General features: G+C 54.3%; 1 protein-coding gene across 6 annotated transcripts in view; it reads right to left on the bottom strand.

The window, feature by feature from the left end:
• The window catches only part of VAC14 (VAC14 component of PIKFYVE complex), a 113,820-nt gene that overhangs the window by 44,242 nt on the left and 47,277 nt on the right, over nucleotides 1-22,301 (bottom strand). For all 6 annotated transcript variants that reach the window (XR_010152443.1, XR_010152442.1, XM_016930117.4 and 3 more), the window contains one exon: nucleotides 12,733-12,889. Coding sequence is in view for 4 of the 6 variants with exons in the window: in XM_016930117.4 (XP_016785606.1) it covers nucleotides 12,733-12,889 (157 nt within the window). In the remaining 2 variants the exon portion in view is untranslated. The remainder of the gene's footprint in view (nucleotides 1-12,732; nucleotides 12,890-22,301) is intronic.

The raw sequence follows: 22,301 nt of genomic DNA, 5'->3' as shown, positions 1-22,301 counted from the left end.
TCTGATTATGTGTCCACAGGGTGATGAGATCCACACAGAATATAAACAACTATAAATGCCAAAAAGATGTGTGTGTGGGGTGTTATAACAAGATGAGGGAAAATCTCTAATCAAGAGCCATGGAACAACAGAGAAAAAGGCAAGTCTGCACAAGCAAATACAACTTGGCTTACTGCAAAAATGCCCACTAGTTAAAGTCCTACTCGTAACTTGAAAAAAAAAAATCCCATTACTGTCCACCCTTTCATCCAAGCCTAAACCACTTAGTGAACATCTCATGTGTATAAGACCCTGCTAGGTGCTATGATTTTTTTTTAAAAACAAATTCTACTCATTATCCCAGTAAATGAAATACACTCGAGATCTATTTAGGCCATTAAGGACAAACAAGAAGTCAAAGAGAATAAATGGGTAAGGTACTTGTGTCAGTGAGTCAAGTCATTGTGGCTCAATGGTCAACAAAACTGATGGACCCACACGAGGCAAAAGCCAAGCTCCTTTCCTAATGTGACCTGAAGAAAAGGAATGATGCGCACAGCCACTCGATTACGGACAGCAGACACTGACAAATGTTACACAGTGTTTTAAACTTTACTTTTGAAATCAAAAGTTCTTTCTTCCTCATCCTCAGGCAAAGATGCTCTTTTAGGATAGAACTCTGAAAACTTTCAAAGCCTGAGGTGACTTTCTAACCAGGAGCACAAATGTCTCTGACGCGTGTCCCAGCTAGAAAACACACCGAGGTACAGATACCACCATCCCTTCCAGACCTCCCTTGCACACATGCCCCTTGGTAAAGTACCCAGCACCAAGGGGACAAGGGAAAGGCTGGTGGAATACTTGGATGGTCTGGGGTAGCGTATCTGTATGCCCGTTGGTATCTTCCCTGGACATCCCTTCTAATATATGCCAACCTCCACAGCTCTGTGAAAGGAGTTACCAAGGGATGGAAGGGATCCTCACTCACTGTGCCTGAGGCAGGAATTTTTTTTTTTTTTTTTTAAGACTGAGTCTTGGTTTGTTGCCCAGGCTGGAGTGCAGTGGTGTGATCTTGGCTCACTGCAACCTCTGCCTCCTGGATTCAAGCTATCCTCTTGTCCCAGCCTCTTGAGTGCTGAGATTACAGGCATGCGCCACCACGCCCAGTTAATTTTTGTAATTTTTTTTTTTTTTTTAGTAGAGGTGGGGTTTCACCATGTTGGCCAAGCTGGTCTCGAACTCCTGACCTCAGGTGATCCACCTGCCTTGGCCTCCCAAAGTGCTGGGATTACAGGTGTGAGCCACCACACCCGGCCCAAGGCAGGACATCTTTAAAAAGAAAACAGCTTTATTGAGATATCATCCATATACCGTAAGGTTAATCCTTCTAAAGTGTGCAATTCAGTAGTTTTCAGGACATTCACAAAGTTGTGCAGCCATCACCACTAATTTCAGAACATTTTTATCAGCTCCCAAAAGGAACCCCATACTGATTAGCAGTCATTCACCATTCTCACTTCCATGGCCCCTAGCGATCACTCATCTACCTTCTGTCTCTATGGATTTGCCTATTCTGGATGTTTCCTATAAATAGAACTAAGCAGTAGGTGGCTTCTTTCACTCAGCACGTTTTCAAAGTTCATCTATGTTGTAGTATGTATCAGTTCTGTATTCATTTTTAGGGTTGAATAATATTCCACTTTATATTCCAAAATATGGAATATGGCTATTCTATATTTTGTTTGTCCATTCATCAGCTGGTGTTTTCTCCCATTCTGTTGATTTTTTTTTTTTTGAGACAGGGTGATACTATAGTTTGATTATTTGTCCCCACCCAAATCTCATGTTGAAATTTAATTCCCAGTGTTGGAAGTGGGGCCTGGTGGGAGGTTACTGGATGATGGGGGTGGATTTCTCATGAATGGGTTAGCACCATCCCCTTAGTGTTATCTTTGAGACAGCAAGTTCTGCTGAGATCTGGCTGTTTAAAAGCGTGGGGCACCTTCCTCTTACTCTCTTGCTCCTGCTTTGGCCTCCTCTGCCTGCTGCCCCTTTGCCTTCCACTATGATTGTAAACTTCCTGAGGCCGCCTCAGGAACCAAGCAGATGCTAACACCATGCTTTCTATAAAGCCTGCAGAACTGTAAGCCAATTAAATCTCTTTATAAATTACCTACTCTCAATCAGGTTTTTTTGTTTTTGTTTTTGTTTTTGAGACAGAGTCTTGCTTTGTCTCCCAGGCTTGAGTACAATGGCACGGTCTTGGCTCACTGCAACCTCCGCCTCCCGGGTTCAAGCAATTCTCCTACATCAGCCTCCCAAGTAGCTGGGACTACAGGCGTGTGCCACCAGACCTGACTAATTTTTTCTATTTTTAGTAGAGGTGGGGTTTCACCATGTTAGCCAGGATGGTCTCGATCTCCTGATCTCGTGATCTGCCTCCCTTGGCCTCCCAAAGTGCTGGGATTACAAGTGTGAGCCACTGCGCCCAGCCATGTATTTTTTTATAGTAATGCAAGAACAGCCTAATAAACAGTGTCTTGCTCTGTTGCCCAGGCTGTAGTGCACTGAAGTGATTACAGTTCACTGCAGCCTCAAACTCCTGGGCTCGAGCAATCCTCCCACCTCAGCCTCTCAAGTAGCTAGGACTACAGGCGTGTGCCATCACACCCAGCTAAATTTTTTCTTTGAGATGGGGTCTCCCTATGTTGCCCAGGCTAGTCTCAAACTCCTGGGCCCAAGTGACCCTTCTGCCTTGGCCTCCCAAAGTGTTGGGATTATAGGTATTAGCCACTGTGCCCAGCCTCTTTTTATTAAAAAAATTTTTTTGAAGCACAAAATTTTTAACTCTGATTAAGCCCAATGTGTCTATTTTTTCTTTGGTTGCTTGTGCCTTTGGTGTCATAGCTATGAAATTACCTAATCTAAGGTCATAAAGATTTGCTGATATATTTTAGGTCTCTGGTCTATTTTGAGTTACTTTTTATATACAGTGTGAGGAAAGGGTCTAAATCCTTTTGCATATGGATATCTAATTGTTCCAGTATAACATGATATCTTAATAGCCAATTCATAGCTACCATTTATTGAGCACCTACTATGTGCTTGACCTGCCTAAACCCTTCACACATAGTATCTAACACCCTAAAAACCAACCAACAAAGAAACAAACAAAAAAAAACACTTGAAAAATATGCACCATTACCATTCCCATTATATACACAGAGGAGCTGTGAATTTGGGTAAGGATTATCCAAAGTCACATAGCTGGCGAGTGCTAGAGTTGCTGACCCAGGCAGCTGGTCTTCAGAGCCCATGTCCTTTGCAGCTCTGCCAGGCTGCCTGTCTCTTCGGCACTAATGTTCGGACATGTTTGGGGCTCACAGATTAGGAGGTGGTGCCTTGCTATGCAGGAGGGCAGAAGATGGCATAAAGACGGAAACCCAGGTCCTGCCAAGCTGAGACTGAGGATGCGGAAAATGACGCTGTGAAGAGCTATGGAGCCAGCACCTGGCCGCAGCTCTCTGGAAACCCAGGGAGGACACTGGGGGATGCAGAGCGGCCAACAGAGGCATCTGGGACCATCATTTTCCAGGCTGGCCCCTTTCTGGTCCAGAAGTTGCGTGGGAGCCATCATTTTCTCCCTGGACCAGTGAGGAAATGGCCAGGCACAAGCACAAGATAGGCAGGATGTGGAGGATCTGGGAACCAAACTTGGCCAGAAGCATCAGATGTGGCCAGAAGCATCAGATGTTCCCAGAAGCATCAGCCCAAAGCACAAAACAAGAATGTGCAGAACCATCCAGAGTATTCCAAGTGAATCTCACGGAGGCGTCTGGACAGACTGACTGTATTTGATGCCAGCGGGCAGGAAGCAGCAGCAAGACTCTCCTCCCAGGAGCTCCGTCTTTTTTGCTGAGCTCAGACTTCCCGTATGTCCTCTCATGGTCCTTCCGGGGAGATGGCTGGGTCTAGAAAAGGCGTTTTTCTGTGCTGTTTTTCCCAGCTGTGAATCACTCTATAAGGGATTCCTTACCAAGAGCCACACCTCCAAACTGTAGCATCCTCAATCCCAAGAACCTCCTAGACAGCTCGCGTGAGCGGCATGAAGGAGCCCTGAGTGAGAAGGCCAGTTCAAGGAAAGGCCTCATTCCACTTCTTGTTTGGACTGCATTGTGCTGGGTCCCTGCCTGAATCAGCCTGGCTTGGGAGGTCCTGAGTGACTCTGGAATGGCAAAGAGTCTCTGCTCCCTGGCCCAAAGGGGCTGTTTGCAGAATCAAGTGTCACATTCTTATAGATCGAGTTACCCCAGGCCCAGCTGGGGGCTGATCTCTAAAGAGGTGGCTGCAGAGACAGCTGTTGAGACAGCCCTGCCTCACTGTTCCCACCCTCAGGAGCTGAATTTGGTAGGCCGTGGTGGCCTGGCTGGAGGGCACTGGCTTCAGGCTGCCCACACTGGAGGCACCCAGTTCACTGCAAGCTTCTCCCAGGTGCTTGTTTGGAGTGGGGAGAGGTGCGGGGCCGTTCCAGCCTCACAGGGGCAGTAGGAAGCACTGAGCATGGTGTTTAAGCCTCAGTTTCCTCATCTGTAAAGTGAGTGCAGTAAGAGCCCCTATTAAATGAGATAAAAACATGTAATGTGCCGGGTCCGGAGCCTGCCGCACAGTCTGCACTCAATACATGGGGGCTCCTTTTTATTAGCAAGTGTCCCATAGCGCAGAGCACTGCGCAGGGCAGACTGTTCTCATTCTGAGTCTCAGAATGGATGTCTGGGGGCTGGTCTGAAATGTCTGAGTGGGGAGATTTCATTTCTGGCACAAATTCACAGTGCTCTATCAGGATGCTCTGAGGAAGAAGGGGGCCACCTGTGACCCCCACACATCTGGGGAGGGAGATCAGCCCATCTCTCCGCTGACAGTCTGGCTAAAGATGGCAGAAGAGAAGGGCTGGGCTGCTCTGGACACAACTCTGGTCTCCTTAGCCACAGCCCCTAGTGTGGACCGAAAATGGACTCTCAATGTCCAGGCTGCCCCTTGGACCCTGGAGCTGAGGCCCTTAGTGGAAGGGAGGAGGGCAGTGTCACAGCTGCGAGAAGCCGCAGCAAGCGATTCACATCCTCAGCTGAGTGCAGCTCAGCCCTCACAGTGCTCCCACGGCTTAAAGATTTTCTGCCCTCCCCAAGACAGGGTTGGGAGCCTTGGGAGGGGCTGCATTGAGACCACAGGTTTGAGCAGGGCAGTCTTTTCCCAGCAGGGGAGGTGGGGAAAGGGGCCACACTTGAAGGGGCAGGGAGGGCGGGCTGGACAGGGATGGGAAAGGCCTCAGTGCTCAGCAGGACAGGGTGGGGGCTGCTCGCTCTTTCCCAGCCTCAGTGGCCCCCATCGCCCCCAGCCACTCTGTTGATCTGAGCTGCCCTTTGGCTTGAGATGCTCTCTGAGGCAGGGCTGCAGGCTCAGGAGGAGGAGATGGGTGGAGAGAGAACAAGCTCGCCCCGGGAGGGTGACTACAGGAGAAATGGGCCCCTCAAGTATGCTGATTTCCGCCTCACTGCTGCCTGCTCTTCCGCCCACCTCCGGCTCTGGCTCATCTGCTCTTGTAAGCAGGGTCCTGGGCTGGGTGCTGCAGGCGCATGAGGAAAGTGGGAGCCGGGACAGGGCAGCTCAGGGCACGCCCTCCAACACTGCGCTCCGAGGACCTCAGCGGTTTTACTCAGGGGTGCCACTGAGGCACAGCCCCCTGTAGATGGTGGGCAGCTGCTGCAGCGGGGGGCGAGGGAGAGGGGGGCTCACAACCTGGCTGTGTGTCTCGGGAGACAGGCTCTCTTTGAGGGGCCCAGGAGAGTGGGATTTCCATTCCCCAATCCTGCAGAGGGCAGGAGCATGAGGGAGAGCGCCATCCCTCAGCCGAAGGCCGCTGTGCCTTGCATTTCTGGTTTGGGCAAGTGAGGAGCCTGCCAGGCCCTGGCAGGAAGTGCACGTGACCGGCGGCTGGCCAGGGGCACAGAGATGCACTCCACACAGAAACCCAGGCTGGCGGGGTGGGCGGCCGGGGAGCCAGCCCTGCAGATGTTACTAAGTGAAACCTGATGTGGTGACATGAGAATCCACAGAACGTCTCACAAACAACCTGCCCCGGGATGTTTTGGATTGAGTTTTGTGGTTATGACGTGAAGGAACCTCACATGTCAGGATAAAAATAACCCTGGCTTCAGTACATAACGTGAGTTACAGTTCAACAGAACCAGATGTGAAAACGTCAGCCACCCAGTTCAGGCCCAGCAGGGTCCCTGCTCCACTCCGGCCTCCCTCCCTGCTGGGGTTGGGGTCCATGTGCCCGGACAGCCCGTTGTGGGCTCAAGATCTGCTGCCTGGAGGATACAAGGGAAGGGCCAGAGGCCGCTCAGGGGAGGCAGCGCCACCTTCTCCGAGGCCAGCTCCTCTCCTGTGAACCAGGCAGGGCTAAAGAGCATCAAGTCATGCTTGGCACAGGAAGTGGTCCACAGAAGGGGTGGGTGATGGAAAGGCTGGTATGGAACCAAGAGGACAGGGTGGGGAAGGGGCAGTTTCCCCCCAGAATCAAGTGGCTGGGAGAAAGGGAGGCTGAGCAGGGTCTTGGGGGTGTAGAGTCTGCAGAACTGGAGGGGGTGCACAGCTACGTAGACAAAGGCCGCCGCAATGGCACCAACTCGAGAACCCACTCAAGGGGCAATCACTTTCTCATCTGTGGGCCGGCCTGGGTCAGCAGGACAGGAGCGCCGGAGGCATCAATCATAGCCAGGAGACTTTGCAGCTGCTCAGGTCAGAGCGAGAGAGAAGCCGATGGGATGCAGCAGGGCCCAGTGGGGACTTCCAGCTGACGCGGCAGTGGAGAGGTCATATAGCAGTCTGCCACTGGGAAAGAGCTATTGCTGCAGGGTGAGGGCCGGGGCCAAAGGCAGCGAGGAGAGGGTGTGGAGGAAGGCACCCCCTGCTGGTGGAGCAGGGGGGCTGGACTGCTGGGGCTTCCAACTGGACAAGGGAGGGCCTGGCAGCATGGGTATGAGAGGATGCCATTCTGGGCAGCAGTGCCGGGGGCCTCAGGCTCAGGTGATTGGTACCCCTGCCTTCCATTATTTTAATAAACTTTCAAAAATGGGTACTGACCCTTACTGGGCACCTGGTGCCAGGGATTCCGGGGTAAGTAAACTTGGCCTGTGTGGCCTGCCATGACGCTATTCAAACTGAGCTGATCACACAAATCACCCAGCACTGGGCGACGCTGAGGAGCCTCCGCATGCACTTTCAGCTGGGGGTCTAAGAGGTCACAGCCAGGAGGGAACAGATGTGAACTCCACCACCCACCCAGGCAGCCTGAGATAAGCAAGTGTGTTGGAACAGAGGGGCAGGAGAAGCTGGCATCTCCAGGGAAGCCTCCCATAGGGGCCCTCTGCACCGGCCTGTAATAACTAGGACACAAGCAAAGGCCCCCTTCACATGCAGGGAGCATTTAGCCTAGCCCTTGCCATGTGGGAGCTCACAGAGCCCCCAGGCACCCCAGCACCTGGTTTATAGAGAGGGAAGAGGTAGCAGTGAGGTAGGACCCTTGTCCGAGGTCACGGGATGGATGGGCAAAGCAGGGCTGTGAACCTAGATCTCTCTGACCCCAGTGCTCGTGATCCCTACTGCTGCTTCCTGAGGCTGGGAGGGGTGAGTGGGAGGAAGGGGCTTCAAGAGAAACAGGTGCTTTCCTGGGGCTGGTGTGGCTGGAGGAAGTGGTGGCGGGCAGCAAAAGACAAGAGATGAGGCATTGCCGTGGCCTGAGGCCAGGAAGGGGTCTCTGAAGTCACTGTGAAGAGAGGAGAGATGCCCCCATCACTGCCAGGTTGTGCCCATGGCCTGGCCCCTCTCCTCCTCCCCTCTGGCTGTGGAAGCTTCCAGTGCTGGCGCAGGTGGGATTCCTGAGTGGGGTGAGGAGTGTGGGCTCTCGGGCCAGGCTCCTGGCCCAAACAAGTGGGGAATGACACAGTGCTGGCCTCTCAGAGCTGCTGTGAGGACCCCAGGGGCTCACCCAAAAAGCCAGCACGCGTGAGTGCTCAGAGCAGGGCAGGGCCTAACGTGACCTCAGCCAGTGCTGGCAGCCACGATGATTGTTGCTGTGATTACTTGGGAAAATGGCTTTCTGGCTTTCTGCTAGAACTTGTTTCTGTCTGGTGACATGAAGATGCTGCTGACATTTGGCTACAATACACTGTCCTGGGCTACAAGGAATGAAACCAAATAAGAACAGGTCATTATCACCCATTTTTAGAGCCAGGGATAAAAACACCTTGGACCACTGAGCCCCGCAAGGTATACTGACATGAACAGTTTTTTTTTTTTTTTTTTTTTGAGATGTAGTCTCGCTCTGTTGCCCAGGCTAGTGTGCAGTGGTGTGATCTCGGCTCTCTGCAACCTCCACCTGCTGGGTTCAAGCGATTCTCCTGCCTCAGCCTGCCGAGTAGCTGGGATTACAGGCACGCACCACTACGCCCAGCTAAATTTTGTATTTTCAGTAGAGACAGGGTTTCACCATGCTGGCCAGGCTGGTCTCAAACTCCTGACCTCAGGTGATCCATCTGCCTCAGCCTCCCAAAGTGCTGGGACTATAGGAGTGAGCCAACGTGGCTTACGACATGAACAGTTTTATCCCAGCAGCATTGGGCCCCGTGGCAGGCAAAGTCAGGGAAAACTGGGTTTTAGGGGCAAACGTCAGTCCTAGGGTGACCTTTGGCCTCAGACTGACACATTACTGTGCATGGCTAAGGATCCTAAAGGCTGATTGGGTCTCCCCAGGCCTGGCTGCACCCTCTCTGGCAGCATAGATGTCCAGGCCCCGGGAGGAAAGGCATGTCTCTGACAAAGGGCTCATCCCAGAGGCCTCCTCTGTCCTTTGAAGTTTTTTACACAGGCTCAGGGTACGGCGGGCCCACAGGCCTGTCTGACATCCCTGTCCCCAGAGCCAGCAGGACCTCCGCAGACTCCCCTGAGTGGAGACAGGAAATACAAAAGGAGGAGACACAGGAGATCCCAGGGGTGGGAGACAGGAAAGTGTGGTGTCCCTCAGCCAGCTTCCCTCACAGCTGCCCGCCCAGGCTGCTCCCCATCCTGTTTGCCCCCAGGCCACTCTCTCCCCGATTCTGGGGCTCTGCACAGGTGAGGAATGAGGGAGGCAGGGTGGGAGAAGCCTCTGCCTTCACTGCTCTGCGAGGGAGGGAGAGATGTTTATGCAAGGCCAGGCGAGAGGAAAATCCCATGTGGGCGACTCTGCCTCAGGGGGCCCTGGGAACCATGGCTGTGGTGCATTAGGCCAACACGGCAGCTACCCAGGCATGTGATGGACTTGCTTCTCCACTGCTGCGTGTGATCCGCACCATGTGGTTCCCTACAGATGCCACCGACTTCACCTTTGCTAGGCTCCCTGCCTCCGAGGCTTTCCAGACAGTCCCTTTGTGCCTTTGGGGCAATCTCCCCTACAGGGACACAGCACTGCTGCCTCCAAGTTCTCCAAGTTCTCAGGGCTGCGCCCTGGAGAGCCAGAGGCAGGCAGAATCCAAACAGGAAGAGGGTATGGCTTCACAGCCTTGTCCATGTGCATGGCCAGATGGAAACAGACAGAAAGAGCCCCTTGCATGCCTGAGAAGCAGTCTGGGAAGGAGCAGCTTGCGGAGGGATGAATGTGCACTTCCTGCATGCCTTCTGACCTCAGCACCACCCCACACATCCTCAGTGCCTGGCACGTGCCCTCCCGGGGCAGCGGAGGTGGGGGTGCGGGGAGGCAGGGCACACTCTGGCTCCCCTGGCTGTTCTCTTACTGGTTTAAGCTGACCTTTTAAAATCATGGCCCCATTTGTAAAATCTGATGCCAGCTGTGGACACGCGCATGTGCACACACATGGATCTGCTTGGAGCCTTGAGGCCCACACGTGAGTCTCAGGTTAAGAGCTCCTGGCCCAGAGAGTTGTGGATTCTCCTTCCGCAGCCCCCACTGCTCCTTGGCTGTGGATTCTTGAAGCAAGAAGTGTGACTGGCTGCAGGCACTTCCTTGGTGTTCTTTCCAGGATGGAGTTTCTTCCCATCTGGCATGCTTTGCTGTTCTTCTATGAATTCCGAGTGAGTCCCTGGCTGATGTGAGCTAATCTGACAGCCTCGGTGAGTTGGGGCAAGAGTCTCTACTGCCATAGCCTCGTTCATGGCCCTGCTGCCCAAGCAGCGCAAAGGGCTTGATGCTGCAGGGCCCACCAGGGACCCCCTGGGTCAGGTTCTGCTCCCCCAGGGCACACATCCTACTCCCTCCAGCCCAGGCTGCCCTCGGCAGTCTCCTGGTCCTCCTTCCATGAGCAGGAGCCTAAATCACAGTCATCAGCTTCTCTGTGCCCGGAAGGAAGAGATAAAACATAGGGAAGTCAGGTCACAGAGGGCCTGGGAAGCCTGGGTGTCCTGGCCCTGTCACAAGGCTGTGCTGCCTTCAAGTTCTCTGCTGCTGCCACTTTGAGGAGGAGAGAAGAGGCTGTGGCGCCTGCTTCCTGGGGAGGGAGAGCCGAGGGTGCACCCCCAGGGATCCTCTGCCCAGGCCTCCTCCCTGCAGGATGCCTCCTCTTGGCTGCTGCCCGTCTTCCGGTCAGTTCTTGCTGCTCCTCCCCACCCGACCCTCCCTTCCTAAGGAAGAGATATCCTTTTCTCTCTTCCTTTCCTACCCCCTTTGCTGGGCCCCCACACTCCACCTCTGGCATTCCTGCCATCTGTCCCAAGGACTTAAGGTTGGCCCCCATGTACTGACTTGGGGACACAGGATGGAGAATGGACTCGTTTGCCGAGGGACAGAGGGTGGGAGTCCCAGCAGGGGTCCCAGGGTCAGGATGTGGGAACCACTTCCCTGACCACGGCCACTGACTGCCTAGAACTGGGCTCCTGGGCAAGGCCCCACATGGGCCTTCTATGACTTGACCTGGCATGTCCTGGGGCACAGGCAGCCCTGCAGGTCTCTGGCCGCCCCTTGAACTTCTCAGGCACTGGGCCTGGTCTTAGGGCCAAAAAGGGCTGGGGCGCCTCCCACTGAGGCCAAGGAAGTACTCTCAGGCTGGGACCAGCCCGGCTGGGCTGTGGCGGGAGGCTGAGGCTGTAAGGCCCCTAAACCTTTATGACACGTGAGGCTGCATCAAAGTGAGAGGTGAAGGCAGCTGGACTTCCTCGGTCTAGTGGGGACTTGGAGAACTTTTCTGTCTAGCTAGAGGATTGTAAACACACCAATCAGTGCTCTGTGTCTAGCTAAATGCACCAATCAGCACTCTGTAAAAACACTAGCTAAAGGACTGTAAATGCACCAATCAGCACTCTGTAAAAACGCACCAATCAGCACTGTGTGTCTAAAGGATTGTAAACACACCAATCAGCACTCTGTAAAAACGCACCAATCAGCACTCTGTGTCTAGCTAAAGGATTGTAAACGCACCAATCAGCACTCTGTAAAAACGCACCAATCAGCACTCTGTGTCTAGCTAAAGGATTGTAAACGCACCAATCAGCACTCTATAAAAATGCACCAATCAGCACTCTGCGTCTAGCTAAAGGATTGTAAACGTACCAATCAGTACTCTGTAAAATGGACTAATCAGCACTCTGCAAAATGGACCAATCAGCAGGACGTGAGCGGGGCCAAAAAAGGGAATAAAAGCTGGCCACCCGAGCCAGCAGTGGCAACCCTCTCGGGTCCTCTTCCACGCTGTGGAAGCTTTGTTCTTTTGTTCTTCACAATAAATCTTGCTGCTGCTCACTCTTTGAGTCCGCACCACTTTAACAGCTGTAACACTTGCCGCAAAGGTCCGTGGCTTCATTCTTGAAGTCAGCAAGACCACGAACCCACTGGAAGGAAGAAACTCCGGACACATCTGAACATCTGAAGAACCAAACTCCGGACACACCATCTTTAAGAGCTGTAACACTCACTGTGAAGGTCCGTGGCTTCACTCTTGAAGTCAGCGAAACCAAGAACCCACCAGAAGGAATAAATTCCGGACACAAAAGCATGGGCCAACTAGGAGCCCTGTGTGGATGTCCAGAGGGGCGCAATGGACAGAGACCCCCATGGAGACACCTGAGATTCACTGGGAACTTTACTACCAAACGTGTCCTCAGGCATTTTCCAGGACTGCATCGCCAGAGGGAAGTGGCGTCTGCCGAGGCCTAGGGAGAAGAGCTGGCCTGCCGTCTGGAAGGGACCGAGGGGCGAGTGCTGGGGGTGCTACGGCCACCTTTACTTCCAAGGACTGCCCAGAAACAGCCTGTGTAAATGATGCCGTCTCCTGCCTGGGCTGCCTGCCACGTGCATTGCTATTTTTAGCTTCTCAGAGAGGAAGGGAATGGCCACCTAGTCTTCCACCTGTTAGACCCCAAGACCGAAGCCCCTGGATTCCAGACTGGAGAGATGCTGCCTAGGCAGAGAGACCAGCAGCCGACCCAGATGGTTTTATGTTTAGCCAATGGCTCAAAAGCATCAAAGGTGCAGGGAGATGCAGAGAAAGTCCTGTGAGGGTCTCTGGAGGCTGCTAGAGGACTAGGGCTGCCTGCCTCTGGGCGGTCTTGAGGTGGGAGATCGCCAGTAGCAACCCACAGACCCCTCACACCCTGGCAGAGCTCCACAGCTCCTGAGCAACAACCCAAAGGACCGCCATGGTCCAGCCTAAGACCCGGCACTGGCACTAAGGCCCCTGAGGCTAGAACCTTCAGGAGAAGACTTACCGGAGGTGTTCAGTAGGCCGGCTCTGCCAGGGGTGGGCACCTGGAGCTCTGAGTGGCTGGCCTGGAGGTCAGGGCCATCGAGGGGGCCTGGGTCATCCGTCTGGCCTGCGGGGGAGGAAGCGATTTCTGCCAGCACCTCCAGGTCCTTCAGGATCACCTGGGGAGAGAAGCGGGGCAGGAGAGATGAGCTCTCCGCTGAGAGCTGTGCTGACCTGGGCAGAGGTGCGGTTGGTGGCACACAGCCACCTGCAGGGGTGGGAGGGGTCTGCAGATGACAGCAGGCTGGGAAGAGCCACTAAGGCCACAGCTGGGGCATGCTCAGAAAAGTGAAACAAAGGATCCAGAATGAAGGGAACACAGACTACAGTGAATGGGGCCTCTGGAGGAAGGAAACTGGAATCTGAGGTTCGGCGAGTCAGCTTCCCCACGATCCCTCTCTCGGGTCCCTTGAACAGGGCTCTGAGGGTCCCCAGGAGTCCCAGGACTCAGGAAGCAGGGTGTTATCTGCACAGTGTGCACTTCGAGGCCCGCAGGCTGCGCAAGGCTCCCAAAGTGCCCTCCAGACCATGTTCTATTGTGTGCGGTAGCCACGGCCCCACCCACCATTGGGCCACAGAACAGCTGCTTCTGCAGAGGTGACACCAGGCCACTGCAGACCCTAAAGGGCCCTCCACATTTGGCGTGCTACTCTGGTCTCCAAGGTAAAGGACTTCCTAATGTCCAGACATGTCAGGTGGTCCTCGGTGGCTCTAAAGTGTCCCTGCACAGATGTGGGTGGGGTGAGGCCCCAGCCTGACCACCTGCCTGCTGAGTTCTTCCGAGACAGAGGCAGAGTGGGGCGTGGGACCAGTGCTGAGTGTGAGCGCAGGTCAGCACTGTGTCACAATATCCCCAGGGCTGCTCTACAGTCCCCGTATCCTTAGAAGCTGCCTCTCCTCGCACAGCACCCATCTTTGCCTGGCACCAAGAGCTGGCAGGGCGGCAAAGTCCAGCCCACCACTCTGCTGCAATGGGCAATAGGGAGAGGGGCCATGGACCTGCCCTGCTGGGAGGGGCTTCAGTGTGTATGTGTGTGTATGTGTGTGTGTGTGCGCGCTTGTGTGCATGCACCTGCCCCAGGGGCTGCTGAGGCTTCCTGGCCACCTTCTGCTGGCTGTGTTTATCCTGCAGGGAACTCCTCACACTGCAGGTGGTCGCCTGCTCTTTCTGCCCCTCACTCCTCTCTTGCTCTGGGCTAGGGACTATGCCTGTCCCCCCAAAAGGTGTATCTCCAGGACTGTCTCTGCGCCCAGCAGATGCCCAACAAACATCAGTTGACTGGGTGCTTGCCTGTGCCTCTTCCTGGGCTACTCTGAGCCCAGGCCAAGAATAACGACGGCAACCGGGGCTTCAGCCCTGGACCAGGGAAAGTGGGACAGAGCCTGATGGGCAGGGCCATGTGGGCCAGGACTGGCCAGGTGGCTGGAATATGGGAATACAAAATAAGGTTAGCACTGTAGGGCTCCTACTGAGGGATTAAAATGTTGTGGAATTAGACGGGGGTAATGGTTGCAAAAAGCTTGTGAGTATATTAAAAGCCAGTGAATTCTATGCTTCAAAAGGGCAAATTTTATCTAGAAAACAAACAAAAAAGATAAGGCCTACCCCCTCAAAAGCCATTCCTGTCAATGCAAACACAGTGCCAGTGCCTCCCCCACACTGCCCAATTGTCACTTCTCCTCCTGGTTCCTCTAGGCCAGCCCTGGCACACCTGGCCGGGAACCCCTTTGCTTGCTCACCCATTCCCGCCCCCTCAGTCTTCAAACAGTGTCACGTGTTGGCACGCAATCTCCCAGCCTCATCCAGGCAGGAGCTGGCACTCGCTCACACAGACTCACTCTCACAGACTCCCCTCCTACTGTCCAATTCTGTCCTTCCCTTCATCCCTCTCCCACTCATGGAGACTGGGATGTCTGTGGGCCCCTGGGCCCCTGCTCTGTGCCAGCGGCTGCGTTGGGTTCTGGGGCTGTAAAGGTGAGTCACAGCCACCCCTGCCCGTGGCCTGGCACACAGAGTGGAGAGCTGATGAATCCACGTGGCTGAGACACATGGCTGCCACACAGTCCAGTCATGTGGCAGGAGCAAGGGGTGCCCCTGCACCCAGGCCAGGAGCCGGGGAGCCCTGGGAGGGTCTCAGCCTAGAAGTAGGGAGGGCCGAGGCCTCTGCTTCCACTGAGGACAGAGCCTCCAGGGATTCTTTGCTTCAGCCACAGAAGAAAGACACAGGGCGGAGGGCAGGATGGGGAAGTGGCACAGCAATGAATGACGCTGCGGTCCTGCCCGATTCAGCCCCTGCACACCTGCCACGGCAGGATGTACAAAGGCCATGCACACCAATGCTTGCTGGACTGTCCAAGCACGGCCAGGGAGGGGACTTGAGACCAGGAAATGGAGGTGGGGGGAGGGTGGGGGAATGACTCATCCAAAATTAAACAGTGAGGCAAGAGTCAAGCCAACAGCTCCTCAAACAGTTACCCAGAGAGCTGCCATAGGTATACTCCCACTCCTAGGCAGTTACCAAGAGAACTGCAAACGTCTGTGCACATCAAACTTATATATAAATGCTCACAGCGGCATTTTTCCTAATAGCTACAAAATGGAAATAACCCAAAGGCCCTGCAGTGGAGACAAGAAGAAATGGAACGTGGCACATCCACACCAGGGAATATTATTTGGTAATAAAAAGAAATGAAGTACCTGCTACACGTGGATGAACCTTGAAAACACCTGCCGAGAAGCCAGCCACAAAGTCCACATCCTGTATGATGACTCCATTAACAGGCAAATCCACAGAGACAGAGGGTGGATTTGTGGTCGCCAGGGGCATGGGGAGGGAGGCATGGGGAGTGACTCCTAACGGGTGCAGGGTACATACAGGGCTTCTTTCTGGGGTCATGAAAATGTTCTGGAATTAGTACTGATGGTTGTATAATCTTGCGAAAAATACTAAAAGTTACTCTATGGTATACTTTTAAAGTATACAATAGAGTCGTTTTTATGAATTTTATGGTATGTGAATTGTACAAAAAAAGGGGGGGGCAAAACCCTAAATCAGCAACCTAATTCCTAACCCATTTGCTCTTGCTCTGCCCACAGCCCGAGGTGGTGGGGTCTCACCCACTCCCTGGTGTCTCTCGCCTGATCCAGGGGAGAGGCGGAGCACGGTGAGGAGACCTGTGTCTCTTTACATCACTTTGCCCCCTCGCCCCCATGCTGCCCATCCCACCCAGATCTGTCTGCACAGGGGGACAGAGGCACATGCCTCTGGGCAGCCAACACTGGTGGCCACGTGCAGCAGGGGAGGAAAGTGAGGAGAAAGTGTGATCCAGCGGGGCGGCTGGGGCCAGGCCAGCACTCGGCAAGATCCCTGTGCCATGGGGACAAACTGATTCATGCTGGGTATCCGGCAGGTACCTACTTCCCTGTCAGAAAAGAGGCCTGGAAAAAGCCACCGAGAGGCCTGGCCTGTGCAAGGTTGTCTCCACCCCTCGAGTGGCTCCAGGGCCAGAGGAGCAGGCTGTCCTCGCTCCCGGCCACAATGAATGCCCTCACTTGTCACCAGTCTCACCTCACAGGATACACACAAGGGAACTGAGACTTGGACAGTCACCTGCTCAAGGTAACAGCGAGTCCACCTCAAACCCAGCTCTGGTCCCCAAACCTGAGCCTGCTGATAACACTACACAGGGTGCTGTGGTCAGACAGTCCTGACATCCAATCCTGACCCTGGACCAGTTAACTTCAACCACACAATGCTCCCTCTCCAGACAGCTGCTGAGCAGCTGCTGTGGGCTAGTCCTGTGCTGGGTATAAGAGACACAAGGCCAGACAGGTCAGGCTCTGCCTTCAGTGAGGTCATGGACTCCCAGAGGAGTCAGGCAGTGAGCATTTACTGATAATACAGGGCGGGTGCCAGGGACCCAGTGATGATGCCTGGGGGGGAGCCGGGAGGCTCTGGAAGTAGTTGAGCATGAGTTGGCCAAGGGAGTAAGAAGGGAGAGAATGGCATTCAAAGTATTCTCTTACCTAGCATAAGCCATTCATGGATGCAGAACCACGTGGCACATTCCAGGAAACTAGGCTTTGGGGCCAACTCCAGAGTGGGGAATGGGGCCAGAGGTGAGGGTATGGCCAGAAATCAGGCCAAAGTGGTAGGCAGGGCCAGATCTTCAAGAGCTCATGACACAAGGCCAGGTGCGGTGGCTCACGCCTGTAATCCCAGCACTTTGGGAGACCGAGGCAGGCAGATCACTTGACGTCAGGAATTCAAGACCAGCCTGGCCAACATGGTGAAACCCCCTCTCTCCTAAAAATACAAAAATTAGTTGGTGCGGTGGTGCGAATCTGTAATCCTAGCTACTCGGGAGGCTGAGGCAGGAGAATTGCTTGAGCAGAGGCTGTAGTGAGCTGAGATCGCACTACTTCACTCCGGTCTGGGCAATAGAGTGAGACTCTGTCTCAAAAACAAAACAAAACAAAAAAACAAAACCATAAACCAAAAAAGAGCTCATGACACAAAGAAGTCTGAACTTCATTTTGCAGAGGATGGGAGCCTCAGTTTCCCTATATGCGCAATGGAGATTTGACCTTGCCAGGCTGTTGTGAAGATTACAAGAGATACTTGATGTGCAAAGCACGAAAAGCAGGCACACAAGAAAGGCTGGCTCACCACTTCCATTCCAAGATTTCTGGTCCCACAGCTGAGCTGTTCCCTGGCCCAGGCTTAGTGACTGAGCATGGACAGCAGTGCCCACACCAAGGGCTTCCAACCCCGCTTTCTCCCCTGCAGAGAATGTGCTTAGCCCACCTCAGTACTACTGCCTCCCACCCCACTGCAGAGCACAGCCAGCAAAGCTGCATATTTTACATTTTCAATTCTCTTATTTTAGAAAGTTTAACACCAAATGGCAAATGAATGCAAATTACACTTCAATTGCACAATTAAAGCCGGAAATGTTGTCTACAGGTTCGTTCAGTAATCCCAGCCACTCCTCTTGTGCTTACATATCATAGGATTTGTCTCTGGTCCCCAGAGGCTGGCAAAAAGCCCACAGCCCTGCCTGGGACAACACTGTGTGCGCTTGTGCGCACAGACACACACACACAGCACCCCTCCAGCACCTTAAATAAAGCAGGACCCCAAAACAGCATCCCCATCCCCATCTTCCCTCAGTCTCCTAGAGGTGAGGAGAAGGGGCCACCCAGATGGAGGGCAAGGAATGGCTTGAGGTGGGGCCTGGGGTGTGGGGAGCCGGCTGATACCCGGCTTCTGTGCCCCTCCAGTCCGGCTGCTGCTTCGCTCCCAGTTGCTAGCAAACCTGACTCAGCCCAGGGGGTGACCTTGAGGCTCTGGAGCACCAATCTCGATGCACACCTTGGCCAGGACTCTGCCTCTGCCTGGGGTGGAAGAGAGGCCCTGGTGAGAGGAAGGCCCTGGGAGGCAACCTCAACAGGGGGCCTGGGTCCCAGCAACAGAGACCGTGGGGAGCTGCTCTTCCAGCTGCACCTGGCTTTGAGCCTCTGTGCTGGGCCAGAGTTTTGGTGCTCTAGCCACCTGGAGACCCTGCAACCCTTGGTGTATAGGTAGAAACCTCCGGAGGAGAAGGCGATCTCAGTGGCCGGGCTTACTGTGCGCCCCTCTCAAGGCCTGGAGGAAAGGCCCCAGAGCTAAGGACACGCTTCTAGGCCACTCCTGCCTCAGCTTCCAGGGAAACAGACCTAGTCCTCCTTCCAGTGAGCAGGCTGGCTGGGCCTGTAGTCCTGGCTCTGACGATGAGAAAAGGCTCAAAGAAAGCGGGAGGAAGCCACACCAATTAGTATGCGCTACACAGCTTTTTTGCAAAATGAATATAAAACACTTGTGCTTTCTTTTTGTGTGAGAGAAAGAAGGGAGGAAAGAGAGGGAGGGAGGAAGGACAAGAAAGCAATATTCTGCAGGAGCAGGAGCGCCTGCCGTTACCATGGTGACAGGCGGGGGTGGGGAAGGCCCATCAGCTGGCCCCTGGTTTTGGAGTGGAGTGAGCTGGCCATTGGTGGAGTGAAAGGGTCAGGGTTGGTGGCACCTGGGTGTGGGCAGCATCTCACAAAGCAGCTCTGGAGGGGGTGCTCAGGGCGAGGGGAGAGGGCTTCTTGCCTTCCACGGTGGTGACTTTACACCAGCAAAGGGCATATTTCAATGTGGGAGGAGGGTGAGTGTCTGGGTGGGGCCACCACAGGCTGTCGCCCCAGTGCATTCTAGCAGGTGAAGTCTAGTCTCTCTGGGATGGTGGCTGCTCCTTCTCTTCTCTGATTGGTCCATCCAGGCCCTCACTGTCCCAACACCTGGTCCCAGACCAGCCCTAGGAGACCTCGGTGTGGAAGGCTCCCAGCTCTCACTCTCCCCAGGGTGCCGCGGCAGCTCCTTTACCATCCTGGGAACAGCTGGGGACTGGACACCAGATTTGCAAGGTCAAGTGTCGAGGCTGGGAGGCTCGTTCTCACCTCCCACCAAGATTCCTGAACATAAAGTCCCAGGGCGAGGCACTCAGTCTCAACTGAATAAATACTTGCTGACCTGCAGCGCTGGACAGGAAATGGAAGATGGATGGCTCTGAGCAGCTCCTGCCAAGGAGGATGGACGGAGAGGCCGCCCACTTCACTCTACTCACTTATCCTTAAGAAACTTGGTCAAACGTTCACACAGGCCATTGGTCAGCTGATGAGCCCTAGGAGTCAACTGACTCAGCCTTCTAGCTACTGAAGAGGGAACCCTTCTTGTGTTGACAGGAAATCCCCAAGCTGGGCCCTCTCCAGGCCTGGCCAGGAAGAAGCTGCAAGAATGTTTCCGACGGACACACTTGGTACTGGCGGGGAGAGGTGAATTCAGGCTAAAGGCCTTGGAAGCTGAGGTCTGACCAGTGCAGGCCACTGCCAAAGGCTATCTGATGCCTCTGCCTGGAGCGGTCAGGTCGCAGGGCCTTGCCTGAAATCTGGGTCAGGTCCAGCAGCTACTTCTTCTGAGGTGGAGCTGATGTGAAGTACACAGGCCCCGAGGGCAGGTATTCCTGGAAAACCTTGGGGTCTTCTGCTCCCCTCCAAGCAGGAGCCTGGCCCCTTCCTTCGTGAGGGGTGCAGCCTGGCTGGCCAAGCCTCTTCAGTCCCTGACCACATATGGAATGGCTCTTGTTGCCCTGGTTTAGGGGCATTAGCCAGAGAGCTCACCCTAGGAAGCCGGGCTGCTGTACCCAGGAAGGGTCCCCTGGGGGAGCCACGGGAAGGACAGTAGGGCTTCCACTGCTGAGAGCATGGAAGAAGGCATTGGCACCAGCTGGCACCGGGGCCAGAGGCCTCCGCCCTGGACACAAAGTAAACATGAGCTGCAGAAGGCAGCAATCGGGCCCTGGCCCTGGCCTGGGAAAGGGGTGGCATCCTGAGAAACGCCCTGGTCTGCACGGGGTCACAGCAGCCCTGCCTTCTGCAACAAGGAAGGAAAGTGTTGCCTAAAAGAACGCTTAGCTTTGGTGGTGGGAAAGAAGCACTACTTAGGCCTAGACCCATTTTATTTCCCATTGAGAAAACTGCCTTGATAGAAAACGTTTTGTCTTAGTAAAGCAAAAGCAACCTAAAAAAAAATCATAAATCTTAGTTTGTGTTGCGTGACTTTGAACACAAACCCTGGGGGATGAGGACAGCATTCTGTGTTCAAACATTTTGCCACCTTTCCTTCAGTGTCCAGCACTGTGCCACATATGCCAGAGGCCAGCGCCTAACGCTGACTGTTAGGTTCCACTGATTAACAGTGACAGCACTATTAGTGCCAGCACTGGGTCTGGCAGCTGAGAACACTCTAGCGGCCATTCCTCTTAGGGTAAAGGAGAAAAGAAAGGCCAGCCTCAGGTAAGACACCTTTGAGACCAGATCCCTGACCTCCGTCTTCTCTCCCACCCATTCCAAGGTCTCCCCTCCTTCCAGCTGATTCCAGCCATTGCTCACTTGCACCATCCTGGGCCCTGACCCAGAGGGTACATTCTCAGGGTTATAAATTCTCTCCATGAGCTGGGCAGGGAACAGGGTGGTGCCTGCTGCACTGAGGGCAGCACGAGAGTGGTGCCCACTCATACCCGCTATGGCTCCGTTACCAGGAGATGAGCCTAGGGGCCACGGCAGCCAGGAGAAGGCTCCTGCCTCCCTCCAGGGCCCCGCTTCATTGTGGTTTACTTGCAAGCTACGCACAGTCCCCGAGAGAAGGATGCAGGCTCTACCCCATAGGCCTCGCTTCCAATCTGCTGTGGGAGGGCCCAATGCAGCAAGACAGGCCCCAGATGTGGGGCACGTCCAAGGAGATGAGCTCCTCATCCAACCAAACTCCTATTTGTTCACTTTCTCAGAGGACGCTTCTGAGCACCTACTGTGGGCTGAACGGACTGTCCTCACAGAACTCCCAGCCAACAGGCCACGATGGAGAGGGATTAGGGCTAGGAGAGGGTCTGAGTGGACGGGGGGACATAAAGACACAGAGGGAACCTGGCCCAGCCTTGATGTGCAGGAGGAGGGTGTGTGTGTGTGTGTGTGCGTATGTGTGTGTGTGTGTGTGTGTGTCAGACAGATGGACAGATAAACAAGGCTTCATGGAGCATATAAGTGAGATCTGGCCCAAGTTACTTAACTTCTCCAGTTTCCTCTTAGGGGAAATGGGGAAAATGAGAGAACCTACCCTCACAGGGTTGTCTGATCGTGAAGATGAACTAAGATCACTCACAAGGGGCAGAGCGCAGGGTGTGGAAGAGAGCAAGCCAGTGTGAAAATGGTGGGTCTCATTAGCAGTGGGGGGACGGTCCCAGTCCTCTACATCTCTGGGCTCGCCTGGGCTCACCCAGGCTCACCCAAGCTCCTGCCCAGTCTGTGGGCCTTGTGACTTGCCAACAGGGAGGTGCCTGGGAAATCCAGCTGATTCAGCCTTGGCCATCTCCAGAGGAGGAAAAATCAACACATGACTTGCAAGAAATTTTGGCTTCTGATGATGCAGGAACGCTAAGTGGGGTGAAAACCGGGGGCCCTGGCTTGGCTGCCTCGCCTAGGGCTGCATGGAGAGGGCACCAGGGCTGAGAGCTGGGGGTATATGGCCTACAGTCTCTAAGCAAGATCTCACGCTGGTCTGTATCTGTGCTCCCAACTAGAGATGTGCACCAAACCCACTGGGAAGCATGTGAAAAATACCAGCCCCTGGGCACCCAGGCTCTGCTTGAGGGACGACTGAGGAAGGCCGGGAGTGAGGCCCAAGCAGCTGGATTTTAAAAGCTCCAGGGAATTCTGGTGACAGTCCTGGTTTAGATGGCTCTGCTGTGTGGCTAGAGCCGGGGCTGGATAGTGTGCTCAGTCCTGCAGGCAACTCGCCCTGCAGCTTGGCTCTAGGAGGTGTGAGTGAGAGCGCCCATTCCTGCCTCAGGGAAAGGCTGGCTGGGCTGGCTCCTCTTTGTGGGGTTCCTCCTACCCCAGAGGCCCTGCCGCTGGGAGAGCCGTCTCCCTTTCCACCATGCTTCTCAGCCCAACCT

The sequence above is a fragment of the Pan troglodytes genome, chromosome 18, assembly GCF_028858775.2.
Source record: "Pan troglodytes isolate AG18354 chromosome 18, NHGRI_mPanTro3-v2.0_pri, whole genome shotgun sequence".
Classification (NCBI taxonomy): Eukaryota; Metazoa; Chordata; class Mammalia; order Primates; family Hominidae; genus Pan; species Pan troglodytes.
The sequence above is the reverse complement of the archived record's forward strand: the minus strand, read 5'-3'. Positions and strand labels throughout refer to the sequence as shown.